The sequence below is a fragment of the Polypterus senegalus genome, chromosome 1, assembly GCF_016835505.1.
Source record: "Polypterus senegalus isolate Bchr_013 chromosome 1, ASM1683550v1, whole genome shotgun sequence".
NCBI classification, from domain to species: Eukaryota; Metazoa; Chordata; class Cladistia; order Polypteriformes; family Polypteridae; genus Polypterus; species Polypterus senegalus.
The window spans coordinates 216,768,048-216,792,151 of NC_053154.1; the positions used below are offsets into that span (position 1 = coordinate 216,768,048).

General features: G+C 37.1%; 1 protein-coding gene across 4 annotated transcripts in view; it reads left to right on the forward strand.

Moving 5' to 3' along the window:
* Window positions 1-14,261, forward strand: part of fam149b1 (family with sequence similarity 149 member B1) — a 44,149-nt gene extending 29,888 nt beyond the window's left edge. For 3 of the 4 annotated variants that reach the window (XM_039769033.1, XM_039769046.1, XM_039769053.1), the window contains 5 exons: window positions 1,347-1,473; window positions 1,820-1,945; window positions 2,326-2,407; window positions 10,830-10,964; window positions 13,896-14,261. In XM_039769033.1, coding sequence (XP_039624967.1) covers window positions 1,347-1,473; window positions 1,820-1,945; window positions 2,326-2,407; window positions 10,830-10,964; window positions 13,896-13,972 — 547 coding nt within the window. In that variant the 3' untranslated portion in view covers window positions 13,973-14,261. Of the gene's footprint in view, window positions 1-1,346; window positions 1,474-1,819; window positions 1,946-2,325; window positions 2,408-10,829; window positions 10,965-12,044; window positions 12,231-13,895 lie in introns of all 4 variants that reach the window. The other variant, XR_005635566.1, reaches the window with a different exon arrangement.
* The last annotated feature ends 9,843 nt before the right edge of the window (window positions 14,262-24,104 follow it).

Below are 24,104 nucleotides of genomic sequence, written 5' to 3' on the forward strand. Positions count from 1 at the left end.
TGAAAATCTATATGGTGTGCTATGTTCCAAGAAATTGTTTGTTTCCACCATCACTCAAGCGATTTTAGACTATTGGTGTTTGTAGGGGCACAGGGCAGTGGGTATACACAAATGGGATGCTAATCTAATAAGCTATTAGTGAGAATAAGGTTACTAGTTGATGTAGCATTGGTGTCTTTGGTGCCTGTAAATGCACAGATATTCTAGTGTTAATTAATTTTGTTGTTCCTAGTGATGTGACAGCAGTCACTAAAATTTCAAAATGTAAAAGTGGAACTGATACAGGATTCATTATTTAATATTGCAAATATGTATGCTTAGCCAGTAGTGAAACTCTAAACCCTTAAAAGATAAGGATAAGTTATATCACATCTTGTAGTAATTTCCCTGTCATTCATAAGGTTTTTAGAATGTTTTTCTAGCACTGAATGAAGAAGCTTTGACATTACCAATTTAAAAAAATAAAATTTAAGGGCTTCATTTTATGGTGACTACTGAAAAAACTCAGGGAGATGAAGTTATCTCATATTTCACACAGTAAGAAATTGGGAGTTTGGAGTCAAATTTGAATTTAAGTTGATGAAGCACATGTCAGACTTTGTTTTCTTTAAGACATATTTGGATAGAAAACATTACAACTCACCTAATGAAATAACTGAATGTTCTGCTTGTGTATACCATCTTATGCTTTTACACTGCAGCATGTGGCCTTGAATTTCATATAAAGTAGGCAGGCTATACATTTTCCTTAGTAACTTTGTAGAAATCAAGTGATAGCAGAAACCTCTCTTAGCAGTGTTTGATGCTTTCAGGAACTAACACTGTGTGGGGCACTAGTGTGTCTATGGCCACAATGAAACACACACCCACACACACTCATACTGTTGTATTTAACCTTACATTTGTGTCTTTGGGATGAGGCAGGAAAACCAGGAAACACGGAGGAGACTTCATATAATACAACAAAATAAGAGTTATAATATGATGCTAGTTTGCACACCTCAAGTGACTGACTTATTTCGTAAATATTTGTTGTATATCTGATTAGAGAAAACCATCAAAGAATGGCATCTTTCATTTTCAAGAGTGGACTGTTGATCTATGAAGTATATAAAGTACAGCGCATTCATGCCAGTTTGGAAAGCATTTCAAATTAATTCATTAGGAAAGTCGGAGCATTTGTTTTGGGATGTAAAAAAAACTATAATTTCCTAGAAAGTAACAGTTGTTTTTAAAAGGCTGTTTGAGAACCCAGAATGTTCATTGATTAAGACTGTATTAGTTGCTAGTCTTTGGTTTTTATTCTGTACACAAGTTTCCTCACATTATGTTTTTAATGATTTCAGAGCCACAGCAAATGACCGTCTGTCTTCCCCACCAATGCCTCTGAGCCGAAATAACCTTCTCCCACCAATAAGTACTGGTGAACCAGAACACTCAAATGTACAGCAGCATAGCAGTCGACAACAACTTGTAAGTAGAATGGGAATGTTTTCAGGCAAATTGGTTTTTTAGAAAGGAATAAAAGTGAACAGAGATGTAAAATGCTTGCTTGTATGCCACCCAGCATACATACATACTGTATCTCTGTTTTCTTTACTTTTGTTGTTCAGAATTTTTTCTTCATTGATCTCAGATTTAAGCATCTGCCCCATGTGGTCTTAAATTAAGCCATGTTAACTTTTCCTTTTTATCTTAAGCCACAAGTACAGTTCATGGTCTTGTTGTTGGAGGCCAGAATATTTGATTTACATTTCATTTGTAATCACAGTATGAGGACTACAAATGTCAACCATTAACATGAAGATCTTATTTTCAGAAGCACTGGGGGACTTCAAGTCGTGCACACAGTGCCCTGACTGATGACTTGGGAGGCCTCCCTTCAAAAGACAGATTACAAGGGTTCGATTTACTCTCTCGACCGAGTACAACACACACGTTCAGGGTATTATTCCTCTCAATTTTATTATCTTGCTTGTTGAAAGTGCTGGTATTTTTGTTTTAATTAGCCATTTCTTCAGATTAGTTGACTTCTGTGTCCTTCCTTTCTTTGTGAGAAACTGTTTCTGTTTTACTTCTAAAAATAAAAATGAAAATGCTCTGTTTTACCAGTATGAAAGTTGAATAAATCATACAGAATTTGTTGGTTGACTTTTGCTTTCTAATGTTCTTCCCATACATGTCACAGGCATAAATTAAATTAAATTAAAAGATATAATGTATGACTTTATAGGAATATAAAATAACATATCCTAATACACTGGAAAAAATCAGTTTATATTAATAAAAAGCATACAGTAAACATTTTTCTAATCATCATTTCAGTCAGACACTCCATATCGACGTTCTTTCACAGTTTTGGACAGCATAAGCCAAACACGTCCTGGTCGAGGATCTGCTGGTACAGGTAAGAGAATTAATTTAGTTCTGTAATTGGAAGGACCATATTTTTGTTATTTTAAACTTGGCCACATTGTTCACTAACACACAAACCAAGTAATGTAGTGTACAAATGCTCATCCTTTCCTCACATTCACATTTTCTGTTTAAATTTTCACAATAAATTGAAATCAAATTATATACAATGTAAACTTAATTTAGACTTATTTGTTTTGATTTCTTTGTATGCGTGGATTACTGGTGTTGTTACCAACATCTGGTGGAAATTTCACATCAATAGCCCCATTAGAAATATATTTACTGAAATAAACGTTGACAAGTTCAATATTTAATTTTCCCTGCTGTATAAATAGAAGAGTGGCAGGATAGTCATAATCTATTACTTGTAACAACAGAACCCTAGACTTGAGAGAATATTTAATGGCTTCGAATGGTGAGGTTTTTCATTGTGGTTATTTTAACATAAAGTAATGTTTTATACTTTTAATAGAGTTTGCATCTCTGAATGTCTAAACACTTAAGCCCAGAAGTTTCTTTTGATGTTTGTATCTGCGTGCATGTAATTTAGTCAGCCACCACCAAGAAACTGATGGAACTTCTACTACAATTTGTATTTTAACACTAGAATTACCAGAGCCTATGAAAAAACTTGTAGGTCCGTCCCTCTGAAAATCGCTTTTCACTTCTCCGTCAGCGTCTTTTGTCTTTTAAATGTGTTCATAAGCAGCAAACAGCAAGCAGTCTGCTATCACATCCCCCACCGGCATACAGTTTTCTCAGCTCATGCCTGTTTACCTGCGTGTCAGTTGCTTGGAGTTGTATAGAGTGAGAAGTAAAGCAAAATCACACGTTTTATAAATACTATATCGTTATTTGGAACACATGCATTTCACGTGTGTTCCCTGTCTACAAAGATCTATGTAAACACATTGTTAAAAAAGAAACGCTTTTCATGTTTTAGAAATAATTGACAAAATGTAGACATGAAGTTTACAATGTGTGAAGCCTGAAGTCCAAATATCAAAGAAACACTTTCACAAAATGTACAAATACAACAGAACAAGTGCACTTTTATTCAAAAATATAACTGCAGAAAAACAACATGCATTAGGGTGTGACATTGACACGCATTTACTACGATTGCTTGGGTGGTGCAACGGTATCAACGCTTGACTGGTAATCAAAACTTCACAGGTTCAATCCCCGATGATTCCGTTTTGAGAAGTCAGCTGCTTTTATCTATACTAATAAAAAGCAAACTCACTCACTCACTCACTCACTCACTCACTCACTGACCCACTCACCCACTCACCCACCCGGTTTGTCTATTCAATAAAGGCATTTAATGTGGCTACAGGAGTTATCTTACATATATATATATATATATATCCCGATCTACATACTGTCAAATAAAACGAACCGCACGCCGTGGCACAACACGAGAGGCTTTGCCTCTAGCGCTGACGTCCGAGGTTCGATTCTCGACAGGGGGTGCAGTGAGTGTGTACGCCTGATGAGCCCAGAATTAGGGTGAAACACGTGCCGCGTATTGTTTGCATTATTTTACAGTAAAACTATTTCAATATATTCAATATATATAAATCAGCGCTTCCCGATTCATTTTACCCTCGCACCCCCTTAGTTTGAGAAGAAGTATGAAAAATATGAGGTTAACGCAGAAAAACAGATCACCAATTGAAGCTTTATGAATAATGGATACTTTATTTGCCATCAATAATTGTTTTGGCAAAGCCTTACTCAGTAAAATCCTCCTTCCATTTTCTATTTTTTTCACAACTACCCATGATTAAATAAATGGTAAAAAAGTAAGAGCGAAGCGAGGGTCACTTATTGAGGCAGGCATGCGACGGCTCAATAGCTCGCAGGTTCGATGTGGTGCGCGTCAAGTCGCTCTACAATGCGCGATCAGATTCGAAAAATTATATCTTTTCAAGTTCTATTTGGATATAAGTATGTTCTATTTAGTCGACAGAAATATCTTTGATAGGAATGTAAGTTGAATTTAGTCTTAAAATTTCTATGGTGAAGAAAAATGTATGCAATGATGACTAAATTTAACTTACATTCCTACCAAACATATTTCTGTCGACTAAATAAAAATTACTTATATTTAAAATTTAAATAGAACTTGAACAGATACGATAGTTCATAATACCCACGCAGCACTAACTGCACACAAGAGCAGGAGTCATCCGTTTTAACAAGCAGCGTATTGCACTGATACAAAATAGCCTGCCCATTTAATTATTTAGGAATGGATAGATAAATTAAAATTTTGTATAAATAATGTTTTTCATTTTTCTTCCTCGATGGATTCTGGCACCCCCAGCAACAGCTGCTCGCACCCCAAAGGGTATATATACTAATAAAAGGCAAAGCCCTCACTCACTCACTCACTGACTCACTCACTGACTCATCACTAATTCTCCAACTTCCCGTGTAGGTAGAAGGCTGAAATTTGGCAGGCTTATTCCTTACAGCTTACTTACAAAAGTTGGGCAGGTTTCATTTCGAAATTCTACGCATAAGGGTCATAACTGGAAGCTATTTTTCCCCATATAATGTAATGGAGTCTTGAGTTGGAGATGGCCGTGGGGGGCGGAGTTTCGTGTGACATCATCACGCCTCCTACGTAAGTACGTAGAGCACAAGGAAGAACTCCAAACAGCGATCAGCACAAAGCGCCATTTCACAATTGAGAAGGCAGAAAAACATTATGAAGCAAATGATGCATACAAGCATATTCATAAGTACAGCTACTGCGGAAACAAAGCACGGCGTGAACCGTAAGTTTATATTAAATTAAGTTCATAGGCTACCATTAGCGTTTGTAATTTAGTGCCTGCCCATATAAGGCCGTCCATCAGCGGCAATCCAATACAAACACTGCCGGTAAATATTCACGTGTGAAGGACTGTGCTTATGCAGAGGAAGATGAGATGGTCAGGGTGGTGTTTGGCACAAACTCATTGAAACTGCGAGAGAAAGTTTTAAGTGCGGGTCTTAGCTGACATTACGAGATGGCACCAGTACAGCTGGGAACCTTCGATGCAAGAACACCAAGCGGCTCACGTGAACTGACGCAGTGCACAGACAAAAAGCAACAGTTCCAAAGAGTGCTGAACAAAAACCGAATTACACAATTGAGAAGGCAGCAAAAAAATATGAAGCGTCTTATACATAGAATCATATTCATAAGTGCAGCTACTGCGGAAACAAAGCACACGGTGGAAAAAGTGAATGTCCTGCTAAAGGAAGACAGTGTAAAAAAAAAAAAACCCGTGCATGCAGTTTGTCACATCACAGATAAAAAGGAAGACGAGCTGTTTATTGATGCAGTAAGGAACTAATCGATGAATGAAACCTCTTATCTTTACAACGATTGACAAACACGGAATGTAACTTGAACACATCCTACAAATACGAGCCTGATTGAAAGAAATAATGATAATCAAATCCTTGATGACAGCAACATTCAATAACACTCACAAAACAATTACTGTATATTGACAATCATGTTACGTTATTTTTAAAATGTTCCCTTTTCTTTTTCATAACTTCTACTTCTCCACTGATACACGGGTATATATATAAATGTATATATATACCCGATCTACAATACATATTTTAGCATAGACAAGCCACACGCTGTGGCAATTGTAGAGTCTTAGCCTAACGCCGACATTCGAGGTTCGATTCCCGAGAGGGATGTACTGACTATGTACGCGCTACCCGATTCATTTTACCTTCGCATCTCCTTGGTTTGGGACGTATGAAAAAATATTAGGTTAACGCAGAATCATGTTACGTTATTTTTAAAATTTTCCCTTTCTTAGCACAAGCACAGCTGAGAAGCTTCGATGCATGTACTCCATAACGCGTTAAAAAATAACGCATTTAATCACACTTTCAATTCCAAGCAAACGGGAACTTTTGTCAATGCATGATTTCCTGGTACATCCATTACACTGATGCACACATCACAGCTACAAAAATGTTAGAGTCGGAATAAAGCGCGTTCCTACGACTGATCATTTCGACTTCCCGAGCGAAGCCTTGATAAAAGCATGGTTTTGTGCACACTGAAAAGCAAGCAAAATTAGATGCATTACAGAAAGCGGACTTTGTGGCTCTTACTGGGGATCATTGGACTTCCGTGACCGTTAGTAATTCTAAATACATCTAATTACAAAATGTTCAATGATCACACTGTTTTAGCCTAATGTACAAAATAATTTTGGCTAATGTTACTCAGAGTTTAAAGAGTAAGCTGGTCAAATTACCTTTTATGTTTCTGACTTATTTTTTAAGAAGAAAAACTGCACTTTATGTTGAAATTTTGGTTATTATTATTTAAAGACAATACTATTCTGAAAATGTACTTAAAGTACTTAAACTACCACTTTATTTTTAAGTCTGCCCAATTTTAACCAGGGATGATATTTTCAGTTTACAATATTCATGTCCATGTCTATTATTTGATTCTGTCGCCCACTAAAACCGTTTTAAATAAAAAATAAAAAAAAAAACATTTGCGATTTGGGGCAAATTTACGTGTGCGATTACATACAATTAATCAAGATTAATTCTTACACAGCCTCTAATTAATTGGATTAATTTTTTTAATCGAGTCCCACCCCTAATATATATATATATGTAGATATATATATATATGTATATACAGTATATATGTAGATATGTATATGTTGTATATACAGTATGTATATATGTGTGTGTATATATACAGTATGTGTATATATGTATATGTATATATATGTATGTGTGTATATGTGTATATATATATATATATATATATATATATATATATATATATATATATGCCAGCAACACTCATATCAATGACAAAACAATTACATTGACAATCATGTTACGTTATTTTCAAAATGTTTCCTTTTCTTTTTCATTGCTTCTTTAACACACTACTTCTCGCTCAAGGTAGGTATTTTGCTAGTAGATATATATATATATAAAATATATATATATATATATATATAATAAATATATATATATATATATATATATATATAATTTATATAGATATATACAGTGGAACCTCTAGATACGATCACCTCTCTATACGAGAAATTCAAGATAAGAGGAAAATATGATCGAAAAATTCGGATCTAAATACGAGCATTGGCTCGCGTAACGATGTTGATATTTTTGGGGGTGCGGAACGGATTAACTGGATTTCCATTATTTTCAATGGGGAAGTTTGTTCTAGATACGAGAAATTCGCTATACAAGCTCAGTGCTGGAACGAATTAAACTCGTATCTCGAGGTTCCACTGTATATAGATGTATCGATATATATATACATATATAAATAGATATATAGATATAGATATAATGTGTGTGTGTGTGTGTGTGTGTGTGTGTGTATATATATATATATATATTTATATTTAGATATAGATACTGTATATATATAGTGTGTGTGTATGTATGTGTATATATATATATAGAGAGATATAGATAGATATAGATATAGATATTAGATATATAGATATATATATATGACAGCAGCGCTCATAACAGTGACAAAACAATTACATTGACAATCATGTTACGTTATTTTCAAAATGTTTCCTTTTCTTTTTCATTACTTCTTTAACACACTACGCCCCCTATCACACGCGCTATAGCTCAGCACTCTGTAGAAAGTAAGTAACTAAATCCAAATAAATAACATTCGATCTGGCTTTTATGTTAGTAACATATAAATGGTGATGTACAAGTATAACAAAACAAGTGCACTTTTATTCAAGACTATAACTGAAGAATAAGAAACTCACAAGTACACTGCAAAGCTTCCTGTGTTTGAGCGACACGGGCATGCTCAAAAAATACACGTGTAATGCCACGAAAAGTGCACACAGACACTTCAGTTCACAAGCATTGGTACGAGAATACAGTCAGACATCTTTTTAGGGCACATACACCGTCCAGATGTTATTTATTTGGATTTATTTACTTACTTCCTACAGAGTGCAGAGCTATAGCGCGTCTTTATGTGAAAACAGCAGTGTCAGATGAGGAGGGGGGGAAGCTTAGGATCGTGAACGCGACTGAGAGAATAGAAACTGAATAATAATAAAAAAAAAAAACAAAGCTAACCTTTACAAGTATCATAAATTACACCAGCTGTCACAGATAATAAAATGTATGTTTTTATTCTAAAATAGTAAGAATAAAAGCAGCTGACTTCTCAAAACGGAATTGTACCTGTGAAGTTTTGATTACCAGTCAAGTGTTGATACCGTTGCACCACCCAAGCAATCGTAGTAAATGCGTGTCAATGTCACACCCTAATGCATGTTGTTTTTCTGCAGTTATATTCTTGAATAAAAGCGCACTTGTTCTGTTGTATTTGTACCTTTTGTGAAACTGTTTCTTTGATATTTGGACTTCAGGCTTCACACATTAAACTTCATGTCTACATTTTGCCAATTATTACTAAAACATGAAAAACATTTCTTTTTTGTCGATGTGTTTACAAAGATCTTTGTAAACAGAGAACACACATGAAATGCATGTGTTCCAAATAACAATATAGTATTTATAAAAGGTGTAATTTTGCTTTACTTCTCACTCTATACAACTCCAAGCAACTGACATGCTGGTAAACAAACTTAAGCTGAGAAAACTGTACACCAGTGGGGGATGTTATAGCAGACTGCTTGCTGTTTGCTGCTTATCAACACATTTAAAGGACAAAAGACGCTGACGGAGAAGTGAGAAGCAATTTAAGATGGGATGGATCTACAAGTTTTTTTCGTAGGCTCTGGTAATTCTAGTGTTAGTCAACAAAGTATAGAAACATTTATTTCAATAGTAGCTGTCAAAATCTATATACTGCATGCCTAAATTAATAAACAGATTCAGTGTTAACTTAATTATGAATTATTTCAGAGATTTTATAACGGATTATAAGGGTAATTTGCCTTTTAAGAACATGTTGAGTTAATAAAAAATGTGCTTTACATCTGATCAAGATCACAACTGTTATTGTAGGCCTGTGTTATATTTAAGTGAAAAAATAATATTCTTCCCCAAACATGCTGGAGATGGAGCACAAATGTGATGCAAAAACATGAAATCATTATCTCATTAGAATTATCATTTACTGGAAAATTTTTAACCAAAATCAATAGGCTTCTGGAATTTTTAAGAGGCTAATAACTAGGAAATCCTACTAATATTTCCTTTAGATTAAGTGATTTGTTTTTTTTATTTTTTTTATTTTATTCGTCGCTTACACATTCTGACACTGACAGACAGCACTAAGAAAGTGGTCAGATTGTGTTCAGAGATTTCAAATTTATTGAAAATATGAAGTCAGAATTTTGACCTTGTTGCAGTGCTTTTCCTTGATTATTGTGTATATCCCTCTGAGGTATGTGTAGGAAAGTAAAATAAGTTAATCATCCAAATAAACTGCCCAATACTGAAGTACAGCAGTCATGAGCCATTACACCGTATACTGTATGTTGCTGGAAGATGGATGCCTATCAGGCTCGAGAACATAGACTTCCCTAAAGCTTGGAAGACAATAAAAATGGATCTTCCCAATAGTTGGATCACTGTCTTGTGTTGGTCCTGGAAATGTACTAAGCCTCAGCCTCTACCACCAATATGCATTTTAGTTTTTTGAGAACAAAGTATTTTGTAAAACAATGTAATAGATCTATGCAGTCCATCACAAATTTCAAAATTTTGATAAACTTGATGATAGTCATTTCCTGAGGCTCTGAACAACTGATTTCTTCACTGAGCTTCACTGAGGGCAGTTTGGTATTTAATAAGGTTAAAACTATAATAAGAGCAACGTTACAGATCTTTCTTGTTTATTTTAATGATGGGCAATTGTGTCCAGTATCACTTTAAACTGTACTAAAACTGTATCATTCCCTGTCCAAAATGAGTTTATGTTGTCACTTAGTTTTATCTTGCATATTTTTCTTAGTTTTTTCTTAGTTGATAAAAGAAAAAGTGAATAGCTGTATTACTTGAGTTATTCATTCAGGAATATACAGCCAGTTTAGTTCTAGGCTACTTTGGAATGTATTTTTGAACATTGTCTGAAGGACTGAGGGCAAGCTGGTGTGTGAGAGCATACTTCACTCACTCACTTGACTTAAAATAGCGCTTACATCTGGGTCTGCAAGTGTGATTTATTTCTGTTATGGCAAGTGAGTGATATTTCAAAGACTGTATGTTCGTCATGCTACCCTCTTTGGTAGGGTGCTAATTAAAAGTTGAGTTATGGTCATTGACTTGGTTTTATAAAAGCTTACGTAGATTTTGTCCAATTGAGAACTGTTTGTAGCAGACAAGCGTGTGTTGAGGATTTCACCTCCTCTCCTGCTCACCCAATTTTCCCACAGATTCCATCAGCATTGGAGTCACTGGAGTTAGCCTAGGAATCAGTAGTTCATCTTTCATAGACTCTTTCTACTATCATCCACTGGGACACTCTCCAATTGAGGATGAGGAGGAAAATGAAGAACAGCCGTCTCCAGGTGTGTATGTGTATAGTAATTGTTTTTTGGGCATATAGATTGAGATAACAAGGGCTGCTGTGTAATCCAAAGATCGCTAGTTTATGTTTCGGAACCAGTGCTAATGGCAAAAATCACATGAATTGCATTGTTGACTGAGAAAATGGGAGATTCTCTTTTGCCTAAAGAATTAAGAAGCTGCTTCTGAGAGCCTCTGTAACCTATGCCGTGGGTTTGTATGTGTATGTGTATGTGTATGTGTAGCGGAGTGCAAATGTCTGGACTGGAAAGGATCATGTGTGTCCCCCACCTGTTCCACAACAAAACAGCTATTTTCCTTGGAATAATATATCCAAAGATATCAATAACTATTTTGTGGCATATGAAATTTTTGCTAGAGTAAAAAATAGTTCTGGTCCTCCAGTTGCTTTGTTACAGTCCCTGACAATTGCTACTAGACCCTAGAAGTTAGTCAGTTTAGAATTTATCACTGATTTATCAATCAGTATTTTTAGTAGTTGTTGACCATTTTTTTAAAAAGCGTCCACTTCATTCCTCTCAAGACTCTTCCCTCTTTCCCTTAGCAAAACAGGTTGCAGCTGTATTTTTTAGGTTTCACAAATTTTATTTTGTCAAGGCTTTGTTTTCATATATGAATTTAAATTTTATTTCCCTGCTCAAGACTGTAATTTTTTTTTTCTTTCATTTAAATTTGAACTGCATCACATTGTCGCTTTGAAAGATATGAGCAGGTAGTGGTCACTATAGGATATTGCCAAGTTCCTAAGGCCTGTCTTGCTGAAGTGAGTTAATAAAACGCAGTAGAGTGGCATGAGCTGCTTTGTCTGAGATAATGAATCAACCACTTAACAAGTCCTATAGGAAAGTCTTGTTTTCAGTTTTCTAGTACTGACTCTTGCTATTTTGTTTTTAACTAACTCTTGGTCATGGTTTTTTGTCTTGTTGGCTGTGTTGTAGAATTTAAGTGAGTGACTCCTTATACTTCTCTCCTGACAATAATTACACTTAAACCCTATGGCTTAGAAAAACAGATTGCAGTGCTTAGAAAAGTTAACCATTTGTTTCTGATTTTTTTCCTAGTTTCCAAGAAAAATCTTTTGATTTATGTCTGGAAGACATAACACATTTCCTGGTGTTCATGCAGTGCACTTCATCAAACAGTGCCGGTAGTCAAACAGGGGTAGTTGGTTTAGGAAAAGAACTGGCTGTGGGGGTTCAAACGGAGGATTTTTCAGGACATTTTCTGTTTTGGTCACTAGCATAAAGGTAGGCGTCTTATTACAACCACCCCACATTGTAATAGTTGGCTGTTGCACCTTTGCCTGCAAATAACTAAGTCTTTAGTCTAGGAATACACACTTCTTAGGAGTGAGGTTTTGTTTTTTTTCTCTGCCTCCCATTCCTCTTCCTCCTGAAGACTTGCTCTGACCCTTTAAAGTTCATTGGACAGCCCTTGTGAACTGCCATTATAGGCAGTTACCTGATGGACATAAAGTTAAGACTAGGCCAAAAAAGTAAAATAACAATGTCTTTTTTTATATTTGTAAATTTATGTAAATTCTTGTACATTTATAGAAAAATAAATAAATAAATAAAACAGGCTGTATTTCTCCACACCGGTCCAGGCATTTTGTATACTCTGACACTAAGGCATCTATCACTGCTCAGAAAAATTAGTATTAAGGTTGTTAAAGTGTTTTACACGTCACTATATGGTGCAAATCACTGACAACTCAACTACTTTTTCAATAGACCAAAGAGATGGGGCTCACTTGGTGTCCAGTCTAGGCTATGGAGTGAGTGGCCTAGCACCATGCATGTAAAGTGCTATATGAACTCGTGAGTGGTGTTTGCAGTGTAAGGTGTGGAACGCTTCCACTAGTTGACAGTAAATTTCAGGTAGGCTTTTGCCAGTGGCACACAAAAGTTGAAAAACACTACGCATGTCTACATCTCATCATTTTTCAAGACAGTCTGTCATCTTCAAAGTGACAGTAGTAGACATTCAGTCACACCCTGTTATAGCCTTAAACTTAATGACACACTTGGTGTTTAAAGCTAGCAGACTTATTAAGATACTTTTTGAAATTTGTGTGTGTTCTGTGTAGAAATACAAAAATAAAATGTGTTTCTGACACCAGAATTGTCACTGTGTCTTAAAACCATACTGCATACGAACAAGCGTTGTCATGACTATATTGTCATCAAGCATTCCAAAAGTATGTATGGAGCTACCAAAGGTTTCCACAATAAAAATAAAATGAGGGGATTTCAGGGGCACTCTGTATATACAGTCTTGTCTTAAAACTATTCTGTGATTCCATGTCTACGTTTTCACTTCTGTTGCTTTATCACATTATATTATCACTGTAGTCCTGTTCTTACATTAGTGGAGCCATTGTTTGGGACAGATCAACTTTTAGACAGAAGATTGTATGCTTTTGTTAGTGCTGTATTGTTTAATTGTTGTTAGATTGTACTGTATATCCCTTATACTGTATAACCAGCAATCCATCCATTTGGTGTCTGTTCTTTATTCTACTATAGGATTGGGGAAGCTTAAGTTTTTTGCTATAAACTGTTCTAAACTCGCCAGTCTGAGCTTTACAGTCAGACATTGTGTTTAAAAACAACCAGCCAATAAAGCCACTGGCTTTTCAGTACCTTATTATTTGTGGATCAATAATGCCATACTTGATCAAAATTGTTTACACTTCCTATAGTTTGTTCCCTTATATTGATTTGAATAAATGCTTATAGTATGGTTGCATTTTATGAATGTATTAACATTTTATTTCATTATTCTTTATTAGTATGGCCTAGTTCATAAAATGGTACACACATATGTACCTTTGCCAACCCCTTAACCCTGCCTCCTTCTCTTTGAAATCCACCTCTTTTCTCTGAAATGTATTTATTTATTTTAAACAGGCCTCCAGATCCCCGTTCCTAATCGCTCTCAGACTAGAGGTGGACTGATGTTGAAACACAGTCGCCAAGGACTGTAACCTTCCTTCAGGGACTTCAGGCCATAACAAACAAAAACTGTGCAAGAATAGTGCCTGAGACTTCAATACTCTGTGGAATGTTTACCTTTTTTTTGACTCCTACTTTTGCAGAAGCATATGGAGCGTCTTCAACTTAGTAGCCTATTTTTGTACATTTTATTAGATTGGTTATGGCTGCCAAAGACAAAACACAAATCATCTAGTTACTGCATTTTCATAATTGCCACCCCAGATGTATATTTTAATACTTTTTTTTTATTAAATTAAAAACCTAGTTCTCTTTCCTAAACAGTTGTTTTGTATTTTAATTTCAATACCAATGAACGAATCTCATGTGTTTGTTTAATAAGTCAAACAGAAAATCATGATACTGGTATTGTTAGAAGTGTTTTCTCTGTTTTTCATTTATCAGAATCCCAAAGTGCATTCACCTATAATTTTGTTTAGAGGTCAAACATCTTGTCTTTACCAGTTGGTCAAGAGACCAGACAATCACTGACACTAATTTAGATCAAACTGTTCACATTTGCTTAAAGAAGGCAAATAATTAACACAACCTGCTAGACATTCTTAATTCATTTATCAGCTGTACCTCTCTTTTTGAGTTTGACGTAAAATAAAACTCGACCAGTGTAGCCTGTCATTTTACCTTCATTGGTACGATTGAGTTTTTTCAAAGTGTCACAATCCTTAACCTCTTTATTGATATTTTTGTGAAATCTTTTTTTCTTCTTCAGTTGGTCAGGGTCTTTTTCCCTTCGTTTGTGCTCCACAAACCCGACTGTCTATATTGTTTATGCACTTGTTACTGGTGAAGTATTCCCAGACAGTACTTTACCATTTATGACAAATTCTTTGCTGTGTGTCCATGTGCAAACACCTGCTCTTTCTAGCTCGATGATGACCTTATTAGGGTACACAGCCATGTAGTGTGTGGCCAGTTAGGTTAAAAAGAGTCAACAGTAGGCCACCAGCAATTGGTTTATTTAAAAAAAATATATATATATTTCAGTTTAACTTACCTTTTTTCACTATTTCAGTTAACAAAATGCTTTTTTTTAGCAGTTTTAGTTATAGTTTTCAGTAATAATAATATCCTAGGCATACTGACATACAGTAGAATAACGGATATCAGATATAATGTCATATCTTTTTTGCATCGTTGATAGTCTTATAAATCATCAATACAATTATGCAGCTAAGTACTCCCTTGCTTACTTGGTGGTGATATAGAAAAAACAAAATTAGCTGACTCTTTTTTTAATTTAGCTATGTTTGCCATTAATAATGTTGTAGCGGGTGGGATATTCTAATAGATTGTGTCCCCTTTTCACTACACAGCACTGACAGTGTTAGCACAGAGAAATGGGACGTGACTGTTTATGCAAATTAAGCCTGTCTGCTGAAGCAAAGCTCAAAGAAGTCACATTTAGCAAGTGCGCTGTAAAGCTCAAGTGTTTGCCAGGACCTGTGGCTGTTCGCATAGTCAATTTCGTGCAACTGATCAAGGAAGAAAGGTATTTAATATATGTTACCCCCTATTTAGGGACAACAATTTCCATCAGCCAGTGCACTACTTCAGGCAATTTCATCAGCTCTCACAAAGTTTAAATAAGAGCATCAACAAAAGAGACACATTACCAAAGGCAGCAACCACTGTTGTTGTTGATTTTTTTCTCTCAACTAATTTGGGATAACAATTTAATTTTCTTGCTGGATTAAAGTGTTTATCTTGAAGTATGTCTTTTGTTTCATCTTAGATTGACACTTTACAAAAGATACTTCTCTCCTGTTTTAATTTGATCTGGCCCTTTTTCTGAGAAATGTGTTACCAAATAATTGAAGAGCTATCTTCCTTTTCACACACGTAGCCCCACCCCCCGCCCCGCCCACCTACTTTAAAAACTCCCAAACCTAAATACTTGTTTTAAGTTTCAGTACTGCAAATCTGCATGCAAAATGTAACGTGGTCAAAAGGAAACTTGTCTGTTTTGCTTATCATAATGTATTGTGATGTTATATTTGGCATAATCTACAAAGCAAGATTCGGGCCACCAGCAAGTGGTGGCGTGATGCACTTGGCCAATTATGCACTTTTATTTTACTATGTTCACCATATGTGACAATGAATGTCAGATAAACTTGTACTACATTTTTTCTGTCAGTGCATAGCCTTGCATTTTTGAAAAAGCCTACACTGTTGTCCACCTACACATCACCATTAAGTTCACAATACCAAGCAGTCAACAGCATTAAGTGCTTTCAAAGTTAAAAAAAAAAAAACTTTGCAAATTAACCAATGGAGTCAACACACGATTGAACAGAATGAAGTACGATTTTTTTCTAAAGATGATGGAGATTCTGTTTTCAGAATGTGATCAGAACAGGATGGTGCTTTTGGGTGAGTAAAAATAAATAGTAACTTTTCTTTTCTTTTTTTTTTTTTCATTTATTCAAACCCACTGAATACTGTGGCAGTACTGATTTTAGGCTTTGCTAATGGAGAGTCAAGATTTTTAGCTGTTTTTAGCTTTGAATGAATTAGTTTTACATCACATTTGCAACCTTACTGCATACCACTTTAATATGAGTTCTGCTGCAACCTCTTTCACACCAGCACCACCAAGGACTTGATGTAGCATGTTCAACAGTAAACAGTTTAGAGCAGTGTTTCCCAACCTCGGTCCTGTGGCCCCCCTGTCGCAGCAGGTTTCTGTTCCAACCAGCTTCTGCTTTTAATTGAACTCCCGGGCTAATTAAGTGAACTGTTATTTCCCCAAGTACTGTGTTTTGGAAACAATATAGAAATTAGAAAACCAAGTTTGATTAAAAAATTATATATATACTAGAAAAATACCCGCGCTTTGCAGCGGCGAAGTACTGCATTAAAATTTTTATTAAGAAGAAAATTTAACCTTTTTAAACTGAGGGAAAATATGCCAATAATTATTTGTTAAGGATCTCTTTGTATACCATGTTGTCAGTTCGGCCCTCCGGTTGTAACATGACCAAGCTGTGCGCTGAGCTTACTCTTGAACATGCAACGTACAGTTGGCCATGTGAAAAGCAATCTTGTCTCAAATCTCACAGCTTGGATTGCTGCTGTCATAATCGGTTTGAGTTTCATGGTTTGTTTCAATTATGACAGTATTTATAGGACTTGTGTTGAAGTGACATTCGGCATCTGTCAAGCGTTATAAGTATACAACCAGTTTCATCGATTAAAATCACATCCAGCTTTTGAGAGTTTAAAGATTCATAAACATCAAAGTGTCCACTACTGAAATCGTCACTTGTGAATCTAAGATGTTTAAGAAGCATTGGCGGTTGTCGAAAGGTGTAAAATATTTGGCCATTTCGGTACACTTGAAAGCGACAATCGAACAATTCAGTGGCAGCCATCAACTCACATGCAGAACCATAGGTGAAGGGCTTAAGCATTTCACTCTTATAGTGCTCCTGTGTAGTATAATTATCTCCTGTACCGTCATCAGTCCACACCTTGAACCTGTCCCAGTCATTCAATACATAAGACACAATGTACCTCTGGATATCAAGAGTGGCCTGATATGGCCGTGCAATATGTAACACAGAGAATGGAAAAGGTAGGTGCCATCTCCAGGCATGGAAACCACTCGGTAAGTGACAGTTCTTTGATCGATGGTGATCACCTCGATAGACATGTTAATGGGGGTATGGTTGGAATGATAATGGAAATGGGTACCTGAGCAATGTAAAGTAAGTCTAAAATACCAAAACAATAACTATAATCGTAATAAATGAACAATAAAACAGCGGAGAAGCCGTGGATTAAATAAAAAGGCTGTAGTTATCAGTAGGGAGACATGAATCCCGTGGCGAAGCAAGGAAGGGAATGTAGAGACTGGAGCGACGGACGGCCTTATATAGGCAGGCAGCCAACAACGTGGGAGGCGTTGGGATAGGGGACCCAACGCCGCCTCACACGGTGACCGAGCTGCAGGCTATGGACGTATATATGTACGTAAGTAGGATTCAGTTAGCGTTGGGAACCCGTGTACCAAATTTCTTGAAGGTGGGCCCATAAGTAACAAAGACTGTTGAAAAGTTCAATATGGCGGCCAACAGTGGCATCATACCACCGAAATAAGTACATACATTGGTTTTGGTTAGCGCAGGGAAGCTACCTACCAAATTTCATGAAGATGGGGTCAGCCTTCTACCTACACGGGAAGTTTGAAAATTGGTGACGTTGGAAAGTTCAATATGGCGGCCGACAGTGGCGTCATACCATCAAAATATGTAAGTACATCGGTTTTGATTAGCGCAGGGAAGCCGCCTACAAATTTCGTGAAGATGGGGCCATAAATAAGAAAGTTCAACATGGCGGACGTTGTCGACTGTTATCGACCGCTATGACCATTACGCGTAGATTTTCTAAATGAAACCTGCTTAACTTTTGTAAGTAAGCTGTAAGGAATGAGCCTGCCAAATTTCAGCCTTCTACCTACACGGGAAGTTGGAGAATTAGTGATCAGTCAGTCAGTCAGTCAGTGAGGGCTTTGCCTTTTATTAGTATACAGTAATCCCTCGCTATATTGCGCTTCGACTTTCATGGCTTCACTCCATCGCGGCTTTTAAATGTAAGCATATCTAAATATATATCATGGATTTTTCACTGGTTCACCGCTTTCTGCGGACAATGGGTCTTTTAATTTATCCTACATGCTTCCTCAGTTTGTTTGCCCAGTTGATTTCATACAAGGGACGCTATTGGCGGATGGCTTAGAAGCTACCCAATCAGAGCATGTATTACGTATTAACTAAAACTCCTCAATGATATAAGATATGCTTCCCACGCGGTGCTTGATTGTTTGCTTTTCTTTGTCTCTCTCACTCTCTCTGACATTCTCTGCCTGACGGAGGGGGTGTGAGCAGAGGGGCTGTTTGCCTAGAGGATACGGACGCTCCTCTAAAAAATGCCGCTTTATCGCGGTGCTTCGGCAATACTTAAAAGTCCAAAAGCACGTATTGATTTTTTGATTGTTTGCTTTTCTCTCGCTCTCTGTCTCTCTCTGACATTCTCTGCTCCTGACACGCATTCCTTTGAAGAGAAAATATGTTTGCATTCTTTTAATTGTGAGAAAGAACTGTCATCTCTGTCTTGTCATGGAGCACAGTTTAAACTTTAGACTAAAGGGTGTTATTTCATGTCTAGAGGGCTCTAATAATGCTAACAGTGTGGGAGAGTTTATAAGGGCTTAAAATATATAAAAATAACCATACAAACATATGGTTTCTACTTCGTGGATTTTCATCTATCGCGGGGGTTCTGGAACGCAACCTCCGTGATCGAGGAGGGATTACTGTATACAATGTTTTTGTTAAATGCCTTAAATTAAAACTGCACATTGATTGCTTCATTTCATATCCATTGTGGTGGTGCACTGAGCCAAAACTGTGAAAATTGTTTCGCTGTCCAAGTACTTATGGACCTGACTGTATCTGCATGTTTGACTAACGTGGAGCAGAGAGCCACTCTCCTTGTCTGGCAGTGCGAATCTCAGTCTGTTGGATATGTATAAAATACATCCATACTTCCGTCTGACCAGTTTTTATAAACATACTTATAAAATTACAAAATAATAGGTAGTGATAAGAGAAACAGATATGTTTTGTCTCGTAAAATTGATGTTAAACTTTACAACTATGAAACTTTCTAAAAAGGGACTTTTAGAATTTTTTTTTTGGGGGGGGGCAGTGTTGAAAGAAAAGAGCAATGCTCCTTAAGGGTTTGGCAACACCTTACACAAGTTTTGGACCTGTATATTTCTCAAAAAAGGGTCTACAGGGAAATAAACGGTCGAAAACTGTAATTTGGAAATTCAACATAGCTAAAAAGAACCCACAATGAGACAAAAAAGAACTTGCACTTTACCTTTGAAAAGAATCATGGCTGGTGCGAGTGAGTTTCTAAACTCTTTTGGGATTCCACCCAACGGGATGACAGGTGGAAGAGCATCCCGAGGCAACCGCAGGCACCCAGCGCTAAATTGAGATATTTGGTCATAACAAAAGGAAGGAAAACACCACATTCCAAGAAAAACACCTGCTACCTACTGTCAAATTTGGTGGAGGCTCTATCATGCTGTGGGGCTGTGTGGCTAGTTCAGGGACTGGGGCCCTTCTTAAAGTTGAGGGTCAGATGAATTCAATCCAACATCAACAAATTCTTCAGGATAATGTTCAAGCATCAGTCACAAAGTTGAAGTTATGCAGGGGCTGGGTATTCCAACAAGACAATGACCAAAAACGCAGTTTAAAATCTACAAAGACATTCATGCAGAGGGAGAAGTACAATGTTCTGGAATGGCCGTCACAGTCCAGACTTGAATATCATCAAAAATCTATGGGATGATTTGAAGCAGGCTGTCCATGCTTGGCAGCCATCAAATTTAACTGAACCGAAGAGATTTTGTATGGAAGAATGGTCAAAAATACCTCCATCCAGGATCCAGACACTCATCAAAGGCTATGGGAGGCGTCTAGAGGCTGTTATATTTGCAAAAGGAGCCTCAACTGCAGTAAGTATTGATGTAATATCTCTGTTGGGGGGTTTCACCGACAAAAGTGCGATAGACATATAGTATGAGTGCCGACAACACCGCGACAGAAAAATGACCGCCGACAAACTTGCTAACTGGTTTTCCACAAATGTGCGCTGACAAAATCGCGAGAGAGGCCAAGAGAGTGGGACGCGTACGTCCGCATTATGTAAACATTATGGGCTAGGTTATAACTGTTATAATTGGTGATGGCAGGCCGCGAACAAATAACTCGGTCAAGGACAATCTGCGTGCCATGTCTCATAATATTGACTTCTAAAATTAAACATTATTATATATGCTTTAATCTAGTAATTTATATTTAATGAAACTTTCGCGATTTTGACGCCACCTTTTAATGGCCGCTATTTTGTCGCCACTTATATGTCTATCACGCAAATGTCGGGTCACTCAGTTGGGGTGCCCAAATTTATGCACCTGTCTAATTTTGTTATGATGCATATTGCTTATTTTCTGTTAATCCAATAAACTTAATGTCACTGCTGAAATACTACTGTTTCTATAAGGCATGTCATATATTAAAAGAAAGTTGCTACTTTGAAAGCTCAGCCAATGATAAACTAAAATCCAAAGAATTAAGAGGGGTTCCCAAACTTTTTCATATGACTGTATATATACACTACTTTGATGCAGTCCACCTTCACTAATAACTCTCCAAAGTCCAAACTATTAACAGATTAGTAATATGGCACCAGTGCTTGTGGTCGACTAATCGATGAAATTCATCTCTCGAGACCCACCTATGGTAGTTCTTGGTTCAATGAAAACTACATACCCTGGAATACGAGGTAAAAAAGTACCAGGAACTGCCTGCTAGGAATTACAAATGGCCAAGGTTCTAGTGATGAGAATGCTACAAAAGTTCCAGAGCTTCTAAAAAGGCCCTGGTACTTGAACAATGTTTCTAAGTGGGGAAAATGCCTATGTTTGAGCATACTGCATGCTTTCCGAAAATCAACAAACGCTGCAAAGACACTCTGCCAATATTCGCGTTTGCGCTCCATGAGAACCCTCAGTACCAGGATGCAGTCAATAGTAGACTTCTTAGGCGTAAAATCAGACTGTTCTGGTCACTGGTAGGTGAGCAAGTGATCACAGATCCTATTGAGGATGACCCTACCTGGCACCGTAAGCAGTGTTATCCCCCTGTAGTTGCTGCAATCCAGGCGATCACCCTTCCCTTTCCAGATAGGGATGAAAAGTCCCGTTTTCCAGTCAGCTGGGATGATGCCAGTCTCCCAAATTAAAGCAAAGATTGCTTGCAATGCCAGGAGGACAGCCTTACCACCAGCCTGGAGAAGTACACCCTGGATACCACAAATCCCTGCAGCCTTCCCCCAAGCTGGTTCATCACCTGTGCAATCTCAGGGAGATTGGGGTGGTTCACAGCTAATTGGAGGATCAGCCTCAAGAACCGTGGACACAGAGATATCCAACATCCTAGCCAGAGAATCAGCTTTGAACAGCTGCAGTGTTATCTATAGGTACCAGAGTACTTGAGGAAAACCCTTGCAGACACTGGGAGGACATCCTACAGGTATTTCCCAAACTTACTTTTTAACAATGTCCAACATTTAGATTGTCATCAAATTGTTTATTACTTACATATCAAGCCATTTTAAGACATGCAAAATAAGAGACAATTCTTATTGCTAATGCTTTTTCTTGTTTCTTATTCATGTCACTTGGAATACAATTTTCATTCTTACACTGCTGATAAAGGGGGTGAGATCACTAGTTGTGCTGCCTAAGAGCTCAAGGGCACTGCCGGTGTGGAATTTTCCAGGTTTTATGGATCTGCCTCAATTTTTGTGGTTGAGCTGGCAGTGTAAATACACAGGATTGAACTTTGATGGAGTGGGGTTCCTTTTAGGGGAGGTTTCTGTCTTGTATACAGAGCTACCAGGCCAAGTAAATTAATATATTGGGTAAAATTAATGGATGGATGCTGATAACATTCAGTTGCATTTAGGAATAAAAATAAATTATATTTGTAAAAGAAATAAACCAAAAAGTGACTACAGTCCTTAAACTTAAAAAAAATTAAAAAAATCATAAAACAGATCCAGATCCATTGGTCTTAGGCTTGAATCCTACAGCCCATTACGGTCCATGTAGAGTTTGTGTGTGCTACTGGCATTTGCCTCAGTTTTCCTTGCACATCGCCAAAGACCGCACAGTGGTAGCGCTGCTGCATTGCAGTAAAGAGGCCAGTGTTTGTGGCCCAGGTCCTCCCTGTTTGGAGTTTGCATGTTCCCCTCATGTCTGCTCAAGTTTCCTCCCACTATTCAAAGAAATTCAGGTTAGGAAAATCGGTGATGCTAAACTGACCCTAGTGTGTATGTGTGTTCACCCTGCAATGGACTGGCACCATGTTTGGGGTTTGTCCCGGGCCTTGTGCCCTATGCTAGCTGGAATTAACCCTGCAATCCTGGTATGGATATCCCCAAAGACCTCCTTGTTAAATGAGATGGCAATTCTAGAGTATGGGTATAGGGTGTATATGGAAAAGGAGCCCTGTTGTGGCTTTTTCAATGCTATTTTCTGCCTTCCACCCAATACTGCCAGGGTAAGCCCTGAGGCAATAAATCTTGAGGGGGGCCAGAGCGTATGATGATGATGATGAATAATCAACTTTATTGTCATTGTACAGGTTCAACGAAATTTAGCTATCACATACCCATTGGGGTAATAAGCTTTTTTGCTTCCTGTGCAAAACCCAAGCACATCAGTACGAACCTATCACAACATTCAGTGTTTTAAAGACATTTATTTAAGAACTTTCTTAAACATAAGGACTAAGTATAAGTTAACATGCCATAAACAGCAACTTGACAGTTCTTATATATTAGCTGCAGCATATGGTACACAAGTGATTGGTTATATCTAAATTGGCCAACTGAACAGCCGTACAATTTTCAGATGAACAGTCACAGCTGAGCAACATCAGTAATTAGCACAGAATAGGGGTCAACCAAAAAGTGCCATTTTTTTTAAGCTAATAATCAAGGAGTAAAGAAACATTCAAAATGTGCTCATCTTAGAAATATGTGTTGCTTTTTCCATTAGAAAATGTTCTTTATGTTTTCAATGAAGATAAGAATGCAATTAAAAAGTTGGTTCTAGGTACACTGCGGGCAATATAGGGTGGTCCAGATCCAATTATGCAATTTTCATTACACTATAACTTAAGTTTATTACATAGAAAATCACCTGAAAAATCCTGTACCATCGAGAAGTGTGCAAACTGACATGAAGAATCGTCTTCGCACCAAACTGGAATCGTCCCCGCATAAATCAAACTCATCCAGACAATCTGGATCTGCATAATTAGATCGGGCACATAACATGAACCAGGCTGAGCAGGGCACCCTCCAGCTTCTACAACAAGTGTAAATGTGGCATAAATGTTGCAATAATGATCACAAGTTCATGACTAATAATAATCAAAAAGGACTGTCCTCAGGAGGGTCAACAGGCAAATTAAATATGGAATGCTGTGTCCACACTAGCAAACACTAACTGAA